The sequence below is a fragment of the Gallinula chloropus genome (genome assembly GCF_964237585.1).
Source record: "Gallinula chloropus genome assembly, chromosome: 15".
NCBI lineage: Eukaryota > Metazoa > Chordata > Aves > Gruiformes > Rallidae > Gallinula > Gallinula chloropus.
In genome coordinates this window covers 16,033,276-16,053,031 of record NC_140100.1, presented here as the reverse complement: position 1 = coordinate 16,053,031, position 19,756 = coordinate 16,033,276, and the positions used below count along the sequence as shown (strand labels likewise).

The 19,756-nt window shown below is 47.8% G+C and overlaps 1 protein-coding gene across 2 annotated transcripts; it reads right to left on the bottom strand.

The window, feature by feature from the left end:
- Positions 1-576: 576 nt before the first annotated feature.
- RRN3 (RRN3 homolog, RNA polymerase I transcription factor) lies at positions 577-14,809 on the bottom strand. Of its 2 annotated transcripts, XM_084270898.1 has the most exons (17): positions 14,680-14,809; positions 14,204-14,260; positions 13,105-13,194; positions 12,886-13,015; positions 12,339-12,398; positions 10,850-10,913; positions 10,330-10,399; positions 8,018-8,116; positions 7,323-7,418; positions 6,747-6,882; positions 5,720-5,850; positions 5,110-5,240; positions 4,470-4,654; positions 3,872-3,980; positions 3,272-3,424; positions 2,313-2,400; positions 577-1,547 (listed from the first exon to the last, which is right to left on the bottom strand). In XM_084270898.1, exons 1-17 carry the CDS (start codon positions 14,770-14,772, stop codon positions 1,389-1,391), a joined length of 1,851 nt encoding a protein of 616 aa, XP_084127024.1. In that variant the 5' UTR covers positions 14,773-14,809; the 3' UTR covers positions 577-1,388. The 2 variants fall into 2 exon arrangements, with proteins under 2 accessions (XP_084127024.1, XP_084127025.1); XM_084270899.1 differs by lacking the exon at positions 13,105-13,194.
- Positions 14,810-19,756: the final 4,947 nt, after the last annotated feature.

The window sequence follows — 19,756 nt, the reverse complement described above, 5'->3', positions numbered from 1 at the left end:
GGAGCGGCCCGGGGCAGGGAGCTGCCGCCGCCCCGGCACGGAGGCCCGGGCACACGGCGGCGGCAGCAGGCGCGGCTCTGCAGCCCGGCACTTGCCCCTCCTCAGGCGGAGCAGCTTCGGCGGGCCCCGCTCCCGGCGGGCACGGCTCGCCCCAGGCCGGAGGGCAGCCCTCGGCCACCGCCCGGGGGGCCGGGACGGCACAGGGGGCTGAAAGCACAGCCGCAGCCCGAGTCTGAACTCCCGTGAGGCACAGAGCCGGGGCGGGTTGTGTCTCAGGCCCGGCTGAGAAGCCAGGTGCCACCCGCACCCGAGCTACAGAGAGAGAGGGGTAGGAGTTCCCGGACATACCGACCTTTATTGGCTGTGCTGAAAGCCTCCCAGCTCCCATGCTGAGTCAGGGCCATTAGAGTTTAGCCCCCAACACATAACACTGCCCACCCTTACACAAATAACACTTTCCCCCCACTGTTTATGCTGTTGTTCCAATACAAAAGCCTGCAATCACAACAGACAAGAAACCTGCAGAGAGAAGCCCTACACTGACAGAGAACACAAGGACACCAGGGACACCATCACTTCCTTTCTATAAGGGAAGGTGAGTTTTTTTCTGTATTTTCAGCATTAACACGTATAAACTCCATATTCTGAAATAAATACCAGCCTCTGAGCGCTTCACAAGCACCCCAAAGACAACTATCTACAAAGCATTCAGCCACTCCAGCGTTTCCAGCACTTCCACTGCCCGTGGCTTTCACAAACCTGAGCCCCCAGGGCTGGGGAAGGCCCCTGCCAGCCACAGATTTAAGGAGCGACAGTGCTTTCCATCCGAATGCGTTTTCCACCACGAAGTGGCTTTACAAATACTGTTCCACAGACAGGAAAAGCTCAAGAGATGCGTGCAAAAGAATCGCTGTCAGACTCCAGTCACGGCTTCCCCAGCGCGGGATCACAACGTTACTTGGAAACCAACTCAAACCAACCATCAGAGTACAGTTCGAATTGCCAGCACTGAAACTCTGGTCCCCACACAAGGCAGTAGGAAGAGAGACCAGAATTTCACCCAATATAAAAAAAAAAAAAACTAGTAAACATCAATAAACAAAATTTAAGAGTCTGGAAAAAAACTATAAAACATCCTTTTAAGTCATAAAACCCATTTCAATGTGAAATTAATAAAATATCACCCTATTTATTCTCTAGGCTTTTCTAGCAACATACGATTTATAACATATCTGTAGAAATCTAATGATTAAGAAACAGTAATGTGTTTTTTTTTTCTTAAATGTAGTTACTTGAGCATCTGCCACTTTGGAAAGTTGAGCTAAAGTCTCTTTACAGAGCACAAAATTGCACACGATTTTCAACCTTTTCCCTTCTGATTCTCCAGGTCACTGAGGGTAGGGCACGTAACAGTCGGGAGGGGAGCCGGCGTTGCTCACTGGGCTCCGCGTACTGGACTCGTAAGAGTTTGGAGCAATTCCAACCACACCATCATTCTGAGGGGTTTCTCCTTTCAAAAAGTCGTCATCTTCATCTTCAGAAGTACCCTGCAGAAATTTAAAAGGCTCAGTGAGAGCAGAAAGAGACTCCAGGTCTCTACTGAGATAGGATGGAAGTCGTGCAGGCTGAGACCCAAAGGGTGTTTCTAAACCAAACCATCAGTTGTTGCAATAATCACATCTGCTGATCCAAATGCTTCAGGAAGGTTTACAAAGGTTAACAAGGCTAAAGGACCAGGGAGTATTTTTAGGTGTGATCACAGGAAGGAAAGAAAACCACAATGTCTAAGGAACTCAGGCAGACCACATCAGGTTTCTGGAAGGATGTCGCTCCGGACCGGGGCTGTACTACCACAGACTCTCTAGAACAGTCAGAGAGGTAGATGTGCAGAACCACAGAATCTCCTGAGCTGGCAGGGACCTGTAAGGACCATCAAGCCCAACTCCTGGCTCCACACAGGGGCAGCCAAGCCAGAGCATGGGACTGAGCACATCATCCAGACGCCCCCTGACCTCAGTCAAGGAAATAAGGGAGCCAAATCCCATCTACACAGTGATCCCAGCGACATCAGCAAGCCCATATTCTGAGAGCGTTTGTAAGCATTCCCAGTGGTCCATGAGCTGCCAAACTAACTCCTGGGCAGAGAGGGGAAAGGTGCCCACAAAGCAAGGCTTTAGGCCTCCTAACTTCAATGGTGGCTTCACACAAGTGTTTGCTGCACTCCTATCTACTACTATGAATTAATCCTGCAACAGAAGGAGCAGACAGAGATCTGGCAAAAGCTGAACTGCATTTTGATCAGAACAGATTACCCTTTTAATGGGTTTCATCAGATTCTCAAGATCTTGAACACTCAGCTCTTCCCAAAACTGATAAAAAGGATCAATAGTCTTCTTTGACCTGGAAAAGGGAATTAAAACACAGTATGAGTTAATGTATTCAGTAAATGCCACATGTCACATTTTAATAGTACAATATAAACCACTCGGGATTTTGATAGTCCTCCCCAGGGTTTTACAGACTACTGGATTAATCCCTACACAGTGCCCAGTTAATGTCATGAAGAAACTACTCCATTTTGCTGAGATGTAAGTTACAGTTGTTTGCTCTAGGAGTTCTGAAACAGTCAGATCTAATTCCTAGCTGGGTACTTGTTATCACCTACACTGTGCTTGGAAACAGGCAAAATTTTCCTCCAGACTTTCAGAAGGTAATGTTATATGGCTTCTTCAGTAATTTCTACTTCTTTAAAAGGTCTCACTTCTGTGGAGACAAGTTTTTCTTCCTTTAAGAGACAAAAAAGCCAGAACGTTGCCCTCTAACATTGGAGGCAAAAAGCCATTAAAGCATCACACTGACAGATGTCTGAAAAGCTGCAAATAATCCACTCTCCAATACAGAAGTCAAGAAGCAACATGATCAATGCACCCAAGGTGCAAACAACCCAACCCAAACCACCACAAAGCGACACCACCACAGCTCCAGCAAAACGCCTGTCAGACTAACAGAGACTGCTTAAAGGCAGAAAGCCACAAGCAAAGCCACCAAACCTCTTAACTACACCTCCCAGGAAACCAGGTCCCGTTCCTTCTTCACCTCTGCATGTCAGTTCAAAGCTGTGACTGTTTCAATTATGGGATGTTAAAACACCCAGCTCCAGAGGTACTAAGGACGAGGGAAGGAAGCCAACTGCAGAAGCACTGACAGCTTCTTGGGCTTAGTTCATTGTTTTCTGCAAGGCAGAAACAAGATGATTATTTTTAACCTTTACCTTTTGAGCACATAGGGGTCGAAGGGGAAGAAACTGTCCAGTGGGTTAGTGCAGGTCTGCACCAGGTCCCCCCCGGCGCCACTCCGAGCGACCGGTATGAACTGCCTGTTGTTCCTCTCAATAATTGTGTAGCAGAACACCAACTGGTACTTCCTGGAAAAGGTAACAGAGAGAAGCATGTCCAGCACACAGGAAGCAAGAATTTCAGATGGTATGAAAGCACAGAGTTATTTTTTAAACAAACATCCTATCTATCTATCTATCTATCTATCTATCTATCTATCTATCTATCTATCTATCTATCTATCTATCTTCTGTTTTCCAACTGGTTCCAGTTTTCAACACAGAAGGTGGAGTCCATCCCCATCCTCTGCACTCTCTAAGCTTCACTCCACGTAGACCCAGTCTGCTCCATCACAAAGCAATCAGCCTCACAGTACTGCAGGATTCCATTGAACCACACCAGAAATAAACTCCCCCCACCTACAATCCAGGCAGTGTTACATGAGTTGCCTTAGGTAATACTGAGCCTAACAAAACCCACATTAGATAGACCCACACACACTCACCACACTGAAATCTAAATGAACGAGCAGGTACCTGGTAATGGCAGCAAACAAGTTCACAACAGAGGGTATGCAAATCTTCAGGGGGTTCAGCTGACACATGACAATGCGCTCAAAGTTTAAACTCTGCAGATACGACAGCCCTTCAAAGTAAGAACAATTGACAAATACAGGTTATATATTATTCAAGGTAGAAATTAAGTCAAAGAACTTGCAGTATGGCCAACCTGCACTCCACCCAAGCCTGCAGCAGCCTCTGGTACAGCAGAGATCCAGCCCACAGCTTGTTCAGCAGAAATGTTATGCTAACTAACAGTAACCCCCTAACACAGACACTACCCTGCACGGAATGCCAGAGGCACACAGTCACCAAGAAAGATTACTAATGGAAGCTCACACTGGTTTTATTCAGCAGGAATTCAAACAGGCTCAGTAAGTAGGGCTGGAAGTCAGCATTATCTGCACTGCTCTCCATCGCCAGGAGCTAACACTGAGCTTGGAGCCCCCCAGGTGTACCAACCATGTCATTTTATTTACAGAGAACAACATAAACCTGCCATCAGACAGGTGACTGAACAGAGCATTACGAAACACACTCTTAAATGAATCCAAATCACACCAAATGCACTCACCTTTCCTTAGGTTGCCATCCAAAAGCTGCTTGTGACGGAAAATGAGTGTATAGAACACTGCCTGGCATGTAGAATAAAAGGGCCCATGGAGAGCTACATCACAGTAAGCGTTACTCCCCCTGTCCTGGTTATCAATGTATTTGTGCATCCAGTTGACCAGAAGATCCAGGCATGCCTTCACTGTGCTGTAATGAAGGGGAAAAAAACAAATGTAAAAATAGCACCTGAAACAGCTCGGAAAACATGTTAAACAAGTCCTTGAGAATCTCTGTGGTTATAAAAACATCAGTAAGGAAATCTCATTGTAAAAAAGGCCAACACAGGGCATCAAAAATACCAGACATACTGGGCACCCACAGCTCCTCCTGAAGTCAACACAACCCACCCGTGCTCAGCACTTCACAGTAAGCGAAGCCTTAAAAAAGCCGATCGTGAATCCCAGAAATTGTCAGTCTGTATCTGCAAACACAGTGCTGGCCTGGAAACTTCAAGCCAATACTGAACCAGTACCACAGAATGGACAGGCAAGACCATTGACACAGGCTGGCACAGCAGCAGGAACAGACCAACACCGTGGGTGCATCTGTCGAACCCTGCACTTATCCTCAGCAATCAGCAGGTATGAGCAGAACCAACTTACACAACTGGGATGAATTTAGCTCTTGCCAAGAAGCTGCCAATGTAACTCCCAGCAGTCTGCCTGATCACAGAAGGGTTGTTTGGATCATGCAGCTTTTTCCAAAGATGGTCTAAAAATGCCTCAGCCAACCCCTGGAAACAAGATACATAGAAACCCTGAGGTGTTATGTTGACACTGGTTAAGCAATAGATTCCTAATACTCAATTCCCAACATTTCCATAACCAAACCATTAAAAATAAATACATAAATAAATAAATGTCCCTCTAACTGTAGTAAGTAACTACTCCTACACCTTGCTGGAGCACCATGTCTCAGGCTCAAGAGTCCAAATGAGTCCTGTAAAAGAGGTCTGCTAGCCAAGTTCCTTCAAGCTAGCTCAGGTTTTGTCTGCAGTTTATGAGCAGCATGGGGAGAGCAACCATGTAAAGAAAAACTTGGAGAAAGGAGTTACAGAGAAGGAAATAAAGCAGAGAGGCTAATGGACCCTGACATACTACCTTCAGACTAGAATTATGGCAAAAAACAACTATCTTTTTGTTTGTAAAGAAGCCAAAACAAGGATGCAGAAATGACAGAAGACTCTGCATTTTAAACCCATCTTCTACTCACCAATTTAAAGCTGCAGATGTAAAACATGAAGTACTGCACATGGCATGAAGCATGGGTTGGTAAAATGAGCTTGTCAAAAACAGACACCAGATCCCGATACAAATCCTTCGTGCTGCTGATATCCAGCTTGCCTGCACCAGAGAAGGAAACAGAACAAAATGAGCCATTTCTGGGTTTTTACCTGCCCTCATGCTGCAAAACTGGCTGTTGTATCTTTCTAAAACACCACGAAGCACGTAAGGAGTCGAGCTGACTTCTAGGCTCACCTCAGGTCTAACAAACTTTTACAGTAAGACCCCCAGGCCTTCAGAGCTACTGCGTTTTACAGTGGGGCATACAGAGAATCTCTGTGTGTGCACACTGGCAGACATCAAACTCTGCTACAACACATGAATTCAGAAAAGCCAGAGGAAAACAAAGAAGAAATAAATTACCTGATTTATGGGAAGAAGGTACAGCAAAACATGTTTAAACCAGAATACTTAGAAATCTAAGCAGTTCAACCCGTTAATAAATGCCAACCTAAGACATTTCCTTCAGGTTTCTCCCTCCAACAGAAAGCCTTGCTGTAGCAGTTCCAACCCAGTGACCTGGCTGGCTGGTCTAATTGCTTCAGGCCCTTGTGATGCAGAAAGGATCCATAACTCTACTGCTCAAAGCAATACAGCAGAGCAAGCACCAAAGCACTGTCCCATGCCCTGACGTGTCTCTAATGCCTTAAGTTTTGTAGCACAGTGAAAAAACTAAACCCTATTTACCCTTATACCCTGTAATGCCATAGTTTGGATGCAGGGTCATGTTTATAGGAACAAAATGTCTCCAACTGAAGACTAGACCTTTCAAGTCATAAATGTACCTCTGCAGCTCCTGCCAAGGACGTGGGGCAGAGGCAGAGATGTGGAGTACAGCGTGCCGATGGCAGGAACCTGCCACTGAAGGGTGAGGGCTCTATTCTACAGCAGCAAGGACACCTCTTAGGTTTTTATTACTTGTCAGCAAACCAACAGATTTGGTTATGTGTTCTTACCATCCACATGGCAAACATCTTTGATGTAAGAAAACAGGATGGTCATCAAAATGTCAAGGCGCTCTGCAAGCGGGTGGGCCATTCTCTCGCTACTGGAAGGGACAACGCTGCTTCCTTTTCCTTCTTCATCCTCCTCCTGGGGGGCAAAACAGCAGCCATGCAGCTTTTACACACACACCAGCACAGAGACAGCAATCACAGGAACAGTGACATTCAATTTCTCTTGCAGTGTTGTGCTCAAGTTTTGTCCTTTTGGTTTTTTAAAGCAGCATCTAATTACAGAGCTCAGTGCAAGAAAACTCCTGTAAACTAACCAACTACCAGGAATTCTTTAATTAGCTTTATGCAGGGCTGCTGGTGTTTTTACATAAGGGCACTGCCTGGCTGCATGCACGCTGGGCATTTGCCTGAGCAAAGTCAACACCCAGAGAACACAGTGTCTGTCAGCTGCTCAGGTTCTGAGCGCTGTGTGCAGCTCAGTAAGGACACAGCAGAAGCCTATTCCTACACTGAGTTCACAGTGACATCAAAAGTGACAGTTTTATAAAAATCTTTTAGTAGAACAAGACAGCCAACCATGTCAAAGAGTCCCTCCTCAGCAGACTTCTTCTCGCTGTCAGAGTTATTAGCAGCTTCCTCAGCATCTTCGATATCTTGCTGTGGAGTACTAACCTACAGCACAAACAAGACATTCCCTTTTGTAAGGCCACAACATCAACCTGAAACCTCTTTTTTTACTATGTGCATGAGAAATGATGAGTAATTTCTAGACTAGCTTCTGTCCTTCACAAATAAACATCTTAGACAGGAGCAGCATGTACGTAACACAGACACACACCCCAAACTGCCTGGAAATTCACCCCCAGAGTAACAGCTCTCCCCAGACTGATACATGCTGAGGTTTTCCATGATAAAAAGCCATCATCACTTACAGTGCTACCCCTCCTGTCTTTTTCAAGGCTGTAAATCCTTCTACTACAGATCAGGTAGACACAGAGAAGCGCATTCTCTGCACATCACCACCGATCACCATGAACAGTGACTCTGATTCTGGCATGGAGGGTGAGCAGTACACACCCCTCAGGCACCCTCACGTGCAGGAACATCATCAGACTGGGAACGGAGTGTAAATCTGGCTGGTTATATACTGGTGATCACAAGCACTACTGCAACATACTTTTTGCTGAGCTTAAAGCTGAAGCACAGTTAGTTTCCTACTCTCTGCAGTCTGACACCAAGCTTCCTTAAGAGATGATACAGAACAGACTTACATCCAACTTCAACAGCTTTTCAATAATGAGCTCCAGAATTTGCAGCCTCAGAGCTGGAAGGTACAGTGTAACTCGCAGCAGGTTATGAACATAACATTCCTACAACACAAAATTCATTGGGATTTAGAACAATGCTATCAGCAACTGTCATTTCTGCTAAGGAGTTTAAAAACCCCACGTTTCTTAATGTGTTATACCTAAAGTGCCAGACCCTATAGAATAAGTTAATGTGTAAGCCAAACAACAACTTTCAATTGTTAAGGTGTGTTATCATTAACTTCTTAATCTACTATTTCCATGCAAATTTCCCTACCTACCTCTAGGCAGAGGAAGTATAAATATTCTATAGGAAAAGTTACTAATTTCCATAGGAGTTTGTCCAAAGTTTCTCTAGGAAAATTACAACAGGCAGCATATTCTTCTCTATACCCACAACCAGCTCCAGCTGAGCTGCTGAAGATGAGACCAAATACATTGTTTTTCACGACCAATCCTAAATTGCACAGGTGAGTCCCCCTGGAGTTGTGCTGATCACAGCTCAGGGAGCTCCACAGATGAGTTCTCCAAGCACATGTGCCCACAACTACCTACGAACAGCAACACCGAGACTCTCACATTGCAGAACTGTTGAGTCAATACATCAAACTGGGCACAGGGCCACGGTCAAGCACACCACAGTCTCTCTGTGAACATGCATTACAATGTCATCTTTCATCCCATGAGCACACAGGGTTTTTCCACAGGCCATCTGGCTCAGTATGTAAAATGGACAGGGCTGGTTTAGGGAGAATGTATAAACTTGTAATATTTAACAACAATGCATGGACCATGTTTTTATTAAGCTTCAGTAGCAGCTTGCCCTGAAAACGCCACACAGAGCTGCTAAAGATCCTAACACCATGCAACAGCTTTAACCCCCCTGGGTTTACAGAGAAGGGGACTGATGCCCAAAGTTATTTGGATTTAAAATAAAATAATCCAAAAGCTAGCAAGATGTACAGAGAACTGTGGGGGTTTCAGCACTTGGCAAGGTCAAAACACAGCTCCAACTGAAGCTGGCTGGTGGAGCCAGGCTCTGCCTTTCTCTGAAATAAAACACCAAGGTAGCATGTTGGAACAAGCACATATAAAGATCACAAGAGCCATAACCTGTCTGAAGTGCTGAGGCTGCTTTCCACCACACAAGTGCTGTATCAAAGCCATAACAAACCAGCTGAACACCCTGCGCTGCAGGGTACTGGGGTTTCCCCTGTCACACCCATTGCTTTCCTCCTGCCCAGCAACCCCCTGGGCTTTCTGGTAAAACCTTCCCAGGTTTGACAGCAAATCACAGAATCACAGAATTGTAGGGGTTGGAAGGGACCCCCAGAGCCCATGGGGTCCAACCCCCTGCCAAAGCAGCTCCCCAGCTCATATTGCACAGGGCGGCGTCCAGACAGGGCTGGAATCTCTCCAGAGATGGAGACTCCACACCCCATGGGCAGCCTGTCCCAGGGCTCCCTCACCCTCACTGGGGAAAAGTTCTTCCCCATGTTGGTGGGGAACTTCCTATGCTCCAACTTGCAGCCATTGCCCCTTGTCCTGTCCCCACAGACACTGAAAAGGGGCTGGCTGATTCCCCCTGCATCCCATGCTTAAGATACTTATAGACATTAATTAGATTCCCCCTTAGTCTTCTCTTCTCAAGACTGAACAGCCCCAGCTCACTCAGCCTTTCCTCACAGGGGAGATGCTCCAGGCCCTTCATCATCTCCACAGCCTCCTCTGGACTCTCTCCAGGAGATCCCTGTCCTTTTTATCCCAGGGATCCCAGAACAGGACACAACACTCCAGGTGGGGTCTGACCAGGGCAAAGTAGAGGGGGAGGATCACCTCCTTTGACCTACTGGCCACACTCCTCCTGATACACCCCAAGGCACACTGCTGGCTCATGGCCAACCTGTCATCCACCAGGACTCCCAGGTCCTTCTCCATAGAGACAGGTACCCTACCGTCTCCTTCCTACACAACCCTGAGATCCATCATCAGAGGTGCATCTTGTGCACTGAGAAAGGAAGCAATCCTGTGGGAAAGACATGCAGTCGAGTCATTACAGACTGGCACCCTGCTGATGCACAAGGAACTGAAATACAGGTGGGCAGCCTTACACTAAACACATCCCCACAGGTATACACACTTAGATATGTGAAAATAGCAAGAAACTCAAACACCACACTCAAAAGTCTGCATGCAATGCCACCAGATCAGTTGTCATGCCACAGGGTGTATTTACACATTAGGGGAAGTGAACAAAGAACAGCTCCAGCTCTTACCAGAGTCCTTTCTGATTTATTAATGAAAGGGAAGTTCTCCACAAGTATGGGCATCAGAAACTGTGGTGTCCTACAGTGTAAAAACAAAACAACAAAACCCAAACCCACAGTTAGAGGTTGTTACCACAACAGCAAAGCTCCAGCACTCTAAGGGCAGGTTGGAATAAGATCATTTCACAGTCACTTCATTTTAAGGTATAAAACTTGGTTTTACAAGGATCACCAAAAGGGTAACAAGCAGAAAACTTTCGCTGTGGACTTGTTAGAAGCCACTTCAAATACACTGCTCTAAGCACAAGTTTCCCTACTTCCCATTTCCATTAACAGGACTTTCATCTGCAGATGCCTGTGGAAGTTTCAGTTACTGGATACAGTATTCCACCCACTGGCAAATATTAGGGAAAAGATCATGCCATGAAAATCAATAATATACTTCTAATTACAAGGAAAAAAATACTCAGTTGACAAGCTTTAGATCTGCAAGGGAAGAGCACACAAAGCCACAGGACTCCATACTTACGAGGGAACGTATCTTGCAACAGTTTGCAGTGCTCTGTGGCAGGTGTTGAAGTTTTCAGACAGGTCTGGAGAAAGACAAAAGCACTTGTGTTTGGTTACAGAAAACTCAGTCAAGTACCAGAAAACACCCTGTTCAGATCAAACACTGCAGAGATTCCCAAGAAAACTGCATTTGCCAAAATGCAGGGGGGTTTTGGGGGAGTGAGGGTGGTAGTTTGTTTGGGTTTTGTTTGCAGTTGAGCTGCTCCACCACCAAAATAACCATGAGAAATAATTCCATGTACCAGTGCTGGCATCACAACTGATATGCCCTGACTGTGCTGCCAGCCCCACAGCCAGGTGCTGCTGATACACCATCTCATGCTGATACACCAGCACACCTCAAGTTTATCCCACCACACACAAATCCTGGGAAGGTATGTTACTTTCAAGCCTGCAACTAGACAAAATCCACTGAGGGACGATGCCTCCTTCTCACAAGAGTTGAACAGCTAATTAGGCTCCTACAGTGGGCTCTCTGCACCAAGCAGTGTCACAAGTCAACAGCAGAAGAGTAGCTGTGTCATCACAAGCAGAACTGTTGAATTAATAAACTGGAAAACAAGGAGTTCCTAACTTTGCTCTGGCTTTGAAGCAATCTGGGAGCCAGAACGTTTTCCTACGTGTACAGACACTGCACCAACAGGAGTGTTACACTGAAAGTAACAAAGAGCAGGTCACTGCACACTGAGTCAAGCACAATGAAGTGTCTGACTCAGGAATTTAAGGATGTGTTGTTTCTTAAGGTTTGTTAACTCAGCTGAATTAGTTCTATAAAAAGGAGCAACATGCACCCTATACCTCTTTAGCAAAGTGTGGTGGTTTTACCCCAGCTGGGAGCCAAGATCCACACAGCTGCCTGCTCTTTAAAGGAAAAGAGCAAGGAAAGGGGTGGGTGGGGTGAGGCAAGGGAAGGGAAAAGGAAGGGGCAAGTAACAACCCCAAAACCAAGAAACCAAAAGGCCCGTGGGTTGGGATAAGGATTGTTTACTAAAATAGCAGAAAGATAAAATATAACAATGCTGACAGAACTTTAGAGCAAAAAATCTATGAAGCTGTTGCTACAGGATGCAGTTTCTCACCGAACCCACAGCTCAGGCCGTGCCACCCAGAGCTGTCCCGGAACCCGACCGTCCCCCAAAATCCGTGTGTCCTGGAGCCACCCCCCCTCCTCCTCCCATCAGCCCCCGTTATACTGAGCAGGATGGAATTGGCATGGAATTACTCTCTTTGGCCAGTTTGGGTCACCTGTTCTGGCTTGGCCCTGAGAAAGTCCTTGACTGTCTGACAGCAACTAAACCCATCAGGGTGTTACCAGCACTGCTTTCATTTTAACACCCAAACACAGCATTCCAGCCGCTGCTACAAAAGAAGTTAACTCCATCCTGACTGAAACCAGGACACAAAGGTATTACAGCAGCATGTGTAAGCCATGCTTCCTTTATACTCACTTTCATCATCGTCGTCAGAGTCTGAAATATCCACATCATCTTCTCTGATGGTTATTCGAGCTAGCAAAAAGGGAGGTGATTGTTACCTATAACACTTGTACAGTTTTGAAATAGTCTCAATGCCAAATCACACCCACTGGACAACAGTCTTCATCAGGACTACAGCATCAGAATTACCCACAAGACTTTCTAAAACAAGCAGAAGCTCGTGAAAAGGACTGCTTTGTGCAGAGAACAGGGGTGCTCTTGGGAACATCTGACACGATCCTCACAGCAGCTATTGGGTTTAGCCACAACAAGGTTATACAGTTCATCCCCTTCCCTGACACCTTCACAAGCTGGGTCTGGATGAGCCACCAGAATGGTCTTTGAAGAGCTAGGTACAGAAAACCCCGTGTGTCACAGTTCTGCTATTGAGGTAGGAAAGTAACCAATGGGGGAAAAAGGCCCAACCCAACAGTGAATCGTGCCATGTGTGGTATTTATACAGATTTATCTAGCAGAGGGATTTTGATAAGCAAAGAAGATGAAGAGAAAGGTAACTCACGGGGGACGAACTGCGACACGATCATCCGCAGGCAGGGCCTCAGATGGACCGTCTGTGCTGACACCAGATTGCCAAGGAAGCCCAGGTACTCCTCCACCACCTCGCGGCTTCTCTGCAGCCATGGCAGCTTCTGAAAGCAAGCACAGAGCAGGATGTCCCCCAGAGCTGTTCCGAGTCCTGAGCTCTCAACACCCCCCCCGTGTCAGAGCAGATATTTACCAGCAAAATGCTGACCAGTTGTTCAAGCTCTTTGGTCAAATATGCAACAGAAGCTCGAAATTCATGCAGCCAGTTAATGATCTGGGCATCCTTAAAATAAGCAGAAAACCAGGTCACTACTCCAATACACAGTATTACCTAGTGCTAGAAAACAACAAAATCCTTAGAGGTCAAAGATTAAGACAGTAAAACAAAATTGTTTTCATATTAACATGCAAATGATTTAAGCTTGTGTCCCCACAAACCAAAGCTCCCCAAAGCAAGAATAAACATGCCAGCTCCTAAAGCCCCAGCCTGCCTGGAGAAGCTGAGTACACACTGAGAGGGTGTGCACACCTCGCTCACAGGGAACATAAAACAACTGCAGTCACCCCCAACTCCCTGTTCTCTCTAGTTCAAGCAGAGGGGACATTTGAGCCCTGAAATAAGAGTGTTACTGAAACAGGAGCAAATCAACACAGAAAACTCCAGGTGACTCTACTGGTGCACCCCAGAGACCTGCTAAACCACAGTATTTTACAAAGTGTCCTCTTGGAACTCCATGTAGCATTGTGCTTCCTACAGCACTCTTCTTACAGCTCTGTGGCTTAACTAAAAGGGGGGAAAAGAAAAGGACAGCGGCTGTGGGTACTCACAGCTATACAGAAGGGCCAAACAGTCCTTCTGGGTGTACATACTACATCTGTATGCACCTTACTGCCTAATTACACCAGCTTTAGTGAGGAGAAAATTAAATTCATGTAATTTAAAGGCTGTGAAAGTGTGAAACCATGGTTTGATTCACAGAAGTATCTGCAGAAACAAGCCCCAGCGACAACATCTGGCAAAAGGACAGGCCCTGTCACAAAGGAAGGTGTTTCTCAGGCCAGAGCAGCCAGTAAGCACGAGACAGCGTCTGTCAGGGCCCTGCATGGGAGACACAGACGTGTCTAAACACACAACTGCTTTTTCTTTCTGCTTTTTTCCCGTTTAATTTTGGTTCTGTTAGTGTCCAAAGCGATGAGCTGCCCAGCACAGCCCGGTGTTTAAGGCAAAGGCTGCTCAAAGCACGGGGATGACACGTGTGAGACCCCAGCACACCCCGCGGCCTGGCCCTCACCTTGATGTCTGGGTCTGACAGCTGATGCTTTAACAGCTCGAAGTCGGTGGTCTCGCCCTGGCAGGGAGAGGAGAAGGGGGTAAGTCACCAGACACATGCCGCGGCACGGGGAGAGCCCCTCTGCCCCGGGAAGCACTGCCCGAGCCGGGATGGGCTGTCCCTGCCACGGCCCGAGCCGCGGGGTCGCTTCTGGCCGCCACGGGCCGGGCTCCGCGCCCACGCCCGGCAGCACTCGGGCTGCCTCCCGGGGAAAGCTGCCCGCTCGCACGGCCGAGCCGTACCGTGCCATTCCGCACCGGGCCGGGCCGGGCCGGGCCGTACCGTTCCATACCGTACCGTGCCGAGCCGAACCGTACCGGGCCGCACAGCCCGGCGCCAGCCCGCGGCGCTCGGCCCAGGCGCACGGCCCTCCCAGCGCCGCCCCGCCCCAGCATCCCGAGCGGCGGCGGCCGGCCGGGGGCCCGCGGTGCAGTCACCTTCTCGTGCTTCAGCAGGATGTCGGCCAGCGTCCCGCCGAACCGCACCGTCTTCCTGGGCGGGGAGCTGATGAACTCGTCCCCTCCCAGCATGGCCGCGGCCCGCGCCTCCGGGGAGACCGAGCACCCGCGGGCCTAGCCTCGCCCCCTCCCCCCCCCGCCCCCCGGGCTCCGGGGCCCCGGCAACGGCCGCCCCGCGGGTCCCGCCGCGCCTCGCGCTGGCGGCAGCACGCGCCCCGCTAGCGGGGCAGGCGCGGCGGCGCGTGGGATGCCTCGCGCGCGGGCTGCCCCAGCCGCCACATGCCGCGGCCGGGCGGAAAGGCCGCGCCAGCCGCCGGAAGCCAGCGGCGCTCCTCCCCTCGCACCATAGAGAAGCCAGGCGGGAAGGATCCCGGCCGCTCTGGCCCGGCCGGAGCCCGTTCCCGGGAGCGCGCGGTAACGGCAGCGCTTCCGTTCGGCGCGGCCCGGGGAAGCGGAGCTCCAGCTTTACCCGCGGCCCGGGCTAGCAGCGGAGCCTCCCCGGGGCGCAGGCCGGTAGCGTTGGGGATGAAGTTACGGCCCCGGCGGCGGGATCCCGCCGGCCCGGCCCGGAGCGGCATCATCCCTCGTCCGGGCCGGTCGGGAGGGGTGATGCCGCTCCGGGCTCCCCACACCCGGTCGCAGCGGCTCGGGGTGACGCGTCGCTGGAGCCCAGCCCGCTCTGCGGGCTCTGTCCACGGCAGCCGGTGTCCCCTCGCAGCGGGTCTCGCCCCCGCAGTCAGGCCGAAGCGATCGATGCAGCACTCACGGCGTGATTTAACGGCTCTCCCTGGAGAAGGCGTTCCCATGTGAGCAAAGTAAACCACAAAAGCCACACTGAAGCCTTCGTCAGGTACAGTCCCGGTGAGAGAGGCCATCAGCCACCCCTCTGCCTAGTTACAGCTTAGGGTCCGGCTCTTTTCCTCAGCAGAATACCAGAGGCCTCTCCGAGCTTCCAGGCATTAACCTCCCCTATAACCACGCTCCTGGAGCCAGGCTTTGGCTCCTCACGATTGGGGCTGCTTGCAACCCGGGTGTGTGGGGCTGGCCTGGCAGTGCAAAGGCATCCTGGCTGTAGGAGCAACCCTCCATTCCCCCAGCAGTGAGCAGCCCGAAACGGGTGCTGCTTGGACTTTGTGCAGCAGCAGAGAGTGACAGCTGATAAGGGCACCAGGAGACTAAAGCCGTGCGGTGGTTAATGTTTAGCTGTGAATAACCCAGCTCCCGGTTCCTAGCCTGGAAGGCAAACAGGCTGCCCAGACTGGGAGCTGGTGGACCTGTGCAAAAAGAAGGTGTCCAGCTGGCAGGCTCTCACTGCTCCACAGCAAGTGCTTTGTTTAGACACACCATGCCGGTAACATTCTAGCACTCCACTGCCATTACCATCCTCCTTCCCTGTGTGTCAGCTCCTACCTCATCTTCCAAACCTACAGAGGGTTCATAACTGCAAATGTTTGAATCCCATGCAGTTGTTGAGTGAAGTCACAACAGCACAACATTCTAGCTGCATCCTTGTTGAACAATCATTAAGCACTGATATGGATTTTAAATTAACAACATTGTAATCTAGAGGGAATGCAAAGCCCTGGTCAATTCACCCCAGTAACTGCCACTGCAGCACTGGATCAGGAAAAGAGCTGTTCACCAGATGAAGAACGTGAGTGGCTGCTCACTAAAGTTTTGATTTAGTTTATAGCTGCTACTAATCATTCCACTGATTAAACATACTTCAGTTTATAAGTGAAACCAGGAGGAATCAGTAAAAGCAGTTATTGCTGTTCAGAGCGATTAAATGAAATGGAATCCAATCTCCAAATGACAGAACAGGGATCCATAGGTTTTAAGGGAGGAGTTTGCCTTTTAAATCAGGTGGTGTAACAGGACAGCGGTGTCACATTTCAGTTCCTCTAAAAGGAGGAAACAAGTGTGCCCAGTCCCAAAACCTGCAGTTGGTAAAGAAGCAGCCCCACTACAGCCCTTCCAGGTTAGTGCTCATCTGGCCTCCTCGAAACGCTGGGAGATGAGCGCACGCAGAGCAGGTGAGAGTGACTGCAGTGATTTACAAGAGCACCCACAGTCATTCCAGGAGGTCAGCACCAGGAAGTAGAGGCGCAGCATTCTCCATAAACACTTCCCTTGGACCCACCTCCAGCACGCAGTGAGGTGTGGCACAGAGGCAGGTGTACTGTGACGCTTTCAGATCTACCCATATTTGCCAATGGCGGGCTCCAGCTCCAGCCCAGAACCAGAGCAGCTCCGGAGGAACTTCTCCACACAACAACTCTAGGCATCATTAACTTTAATATAAATCTTTCTTAGGTGCTATTGCTCATTTACATCTAAAGGTAAATCTGTTAATATTTTATAAAGCATCAGAGTGATTGTTAATCAACGAGGGGTTGGGGTATCTTGGCTGTTCCCCTCCCCAAACACATTAGAAAAATAATTCCCAACATCACGGGACTGAAAATGCTGCTTCTTCAAATCATCCTTTTACATCATTTGCAACATCAGTATGCCAACACTGCCATTTTTACTTGTTGTCTACTTCTAAAATCTCCAGCTCTGAGTTATTCCAGAATAATCACAAAACTTTACAAGGGTCACTGTAAACAAATATTTACACTATAAACATCTTCTCTTACATTCGCAACTTTGCATCGAGAGTTTAAGAGTTTAACGTAGGTATTTTAAAAGCACCCTTACAAACAAAAGTATTGCACTGGCATCATAAAAATTCACAGTAAGTTTAACTTCCAGGCCTTGGTAAAACAGTGCAAGAGCTTCTTTTCATTCCCAAGTTATTAAATTTTTTTAAAAACACATTTAAAACATCTATATTGCATGCTGCAGTGATACTCCTGTGAACTGGGTTTGTTTCTTTTTTAGTTGCCACTTCTTAAGAGATTAACTTATTGCTTTGAAATGATGAAAGATACCAAAAACCATCCAGTCTGACACTGAAATAGCTGCATTTGGCAGAGATACGGCTCCACACGTCTGTTCTATACAGAGTCCACAGTGGTTGCAGAGATTATTCCACAAAGAGAGAATCCTATTGCATCGAGTGGGGAATTCTCTTTCCATAATTTGCAGCACTTCCCCAAGTTTTAGAGGCAGTAACTTCAATAGTCGGGTCTTCAACAGATCCTGAAGGTAATACATAAAGAGGAGGTTACTCCAAAACAGTCTGAGAACTTAAGTCACATAAAACTCTATACTGCTACTGAAGTGAGCCTCAAAAGCATTTTCCTTCATGTTTAACAGCCAGCTGAGACCCAAACAAAAAGACCCATAACCCCACGACCCATCTCCAAGGGTGACCAAGTGTGGCTGTCTCAGTAAAGGCGTAAGAATACAGCACACGAGTAATGAGCTCAACTGCCACTTATTGCCCCAGGTCTTCCTGAGCCAAACGTATTATCTTTCCATCTCTTCTGTTCCTTCCTCTGGCTTTCTGAGTCAGAAGATTCTTTATCTGTCCCATTTCCCTGTGCCAAATAATCCCACAGCTCAGTTACACTGGCTGTGCAAGTCTCTGGTTCCTGCCTTGCCTTGGGAGAGGCATTCCCTATCCATACCGCTCAGGACTGTCCAGACCTCCAGGACATGTCATACTCTGCATCTCTTCAGGCACAAGAATCCCAAACTGCTGGACATTCCCTTCACAGGATTCATTCCATATCTTGAGAACTTTCACCCTTTTCACCCACTTCTACTATATAATATTTAAGACTGGGAATTGGAGCAGCATGCAGGATCCCATTAATGACTTCACAAAGTCATTAATGCCAAGAACCAGAAAATCATCTAGGTGTCAGAAATGCATAAACACTTTCTGCAAAGAAACTTCCTTATTAAAGCAACTGCTCATTTTCCAAACACTTGCACTTAAAAAAAAAGAACAACACCCTGAAATTATTATTAGTTGAAATCTGAAGTTCATGGCTCAGGAGGCTCTTCTGATGTCCAGTATGGTGGGGGTGGGGTGGGGGAGGGCTGCGTTGGTTGGCAGGGTGGGTTTTTTGGGGAGAGGGAGAGGCTGGATTAGTTTTGGTTGGTGGTTAGGTTTTTTGTGGTGGCAGTTTTTCCCTCTCTCCTCTCTTGAGGACATCTGCCCAAACACGTTTAACCCGTTTGGTTAAGTTCAGAAGTATCTCCAGATAGGGAGAACACAGAGTCTATCAGGAAGGGACGATCCGATTCGGACAGCTGTTTATGAGAAGAAATAAAGTACTTTAGATGACCTTACTTCAACAGGGAAACCTCAGTGATCTTTGGAGGTGCAATAGTTTGCTGTCCTTTATTTTACCTGGAAAGTTAAAATCAGAGTTTATGTTACAAGGTGTAACAGAACTCTTACACACTCCCTCCGCCTTGGTTCCTTCTGAATTACAACCAGGGAGGCAATTGTACTGAAGTTTGTTTACTGTAGCATTAGAAGCAGCTCTTTCCTTGGGAGAGCTTGTAATAAAGCACTCTGGACAGAGCATATCTGCCTCTACAGTTAATAATAAACCACAGATTGTTTCTAATTACATCAGGAAGAGCTAAGATTTCAGGTATTTAAAAATAATGGGTAACTTTCACTACTAGAAGTTTATTACGGCCAAACCCCATCTATGTGTGCATACTGAAAGTAGGACTTGTCTGCAGAGCTGGTCCATATCCTCAACTCAATACCTAGAACGGTCATAGTCTTTAGATGACAAAAGTTAGGCAAAGTCATTTAAAAAATGTCATTTCTTCCCTGCAATGATACATCTCTCAATTCTAAACCCATTTCAGAAAAAAAGAAGTCTAAAAAGAGAACAATTAACTTTCGACAGCCTGTTTTCTAATTGCAGATACAGCTAAAAATCAACTAAACAGCAGTAAAATCCTTTAAACTGTATTGCTGCCCTTCTTATTCTTCCTCCTGCAAGTTTTCTATTAAGCAAGAGTTATCTATATGCCATCTCCGGACGGTTAGAACTTCCTCTCAGGACGGTTCTGTGGCTTTCATGACATGCTGTTTCCACACGAACTTTTCTGCAAGCCAACGGGAGGGAGCTTCACG

Coding starts and splice junctions, on each gene's coding strand:
- RRN3 (XM_084270898.1), bottom strand. CDS start 14,772: ATGCTGGGAGGGGACGAGTTCATCAGCTCCCCGCCCAGGAAGACGGTG. Junction 6,883..7,322: donor AGGAGGGACTCTTTGACATG/GTTGGCTGTCTT, acceptor TTTGCCCCCCAG/GAGGAGGATGAAGAAGGAAA. Junction 5,851..6,746: donor AGATGTTTGCCATGTGGATG/GTAAGAACACAT, acceptor TCTCTGGTGCAG/GCAAGCTGGATATCAGCAGC.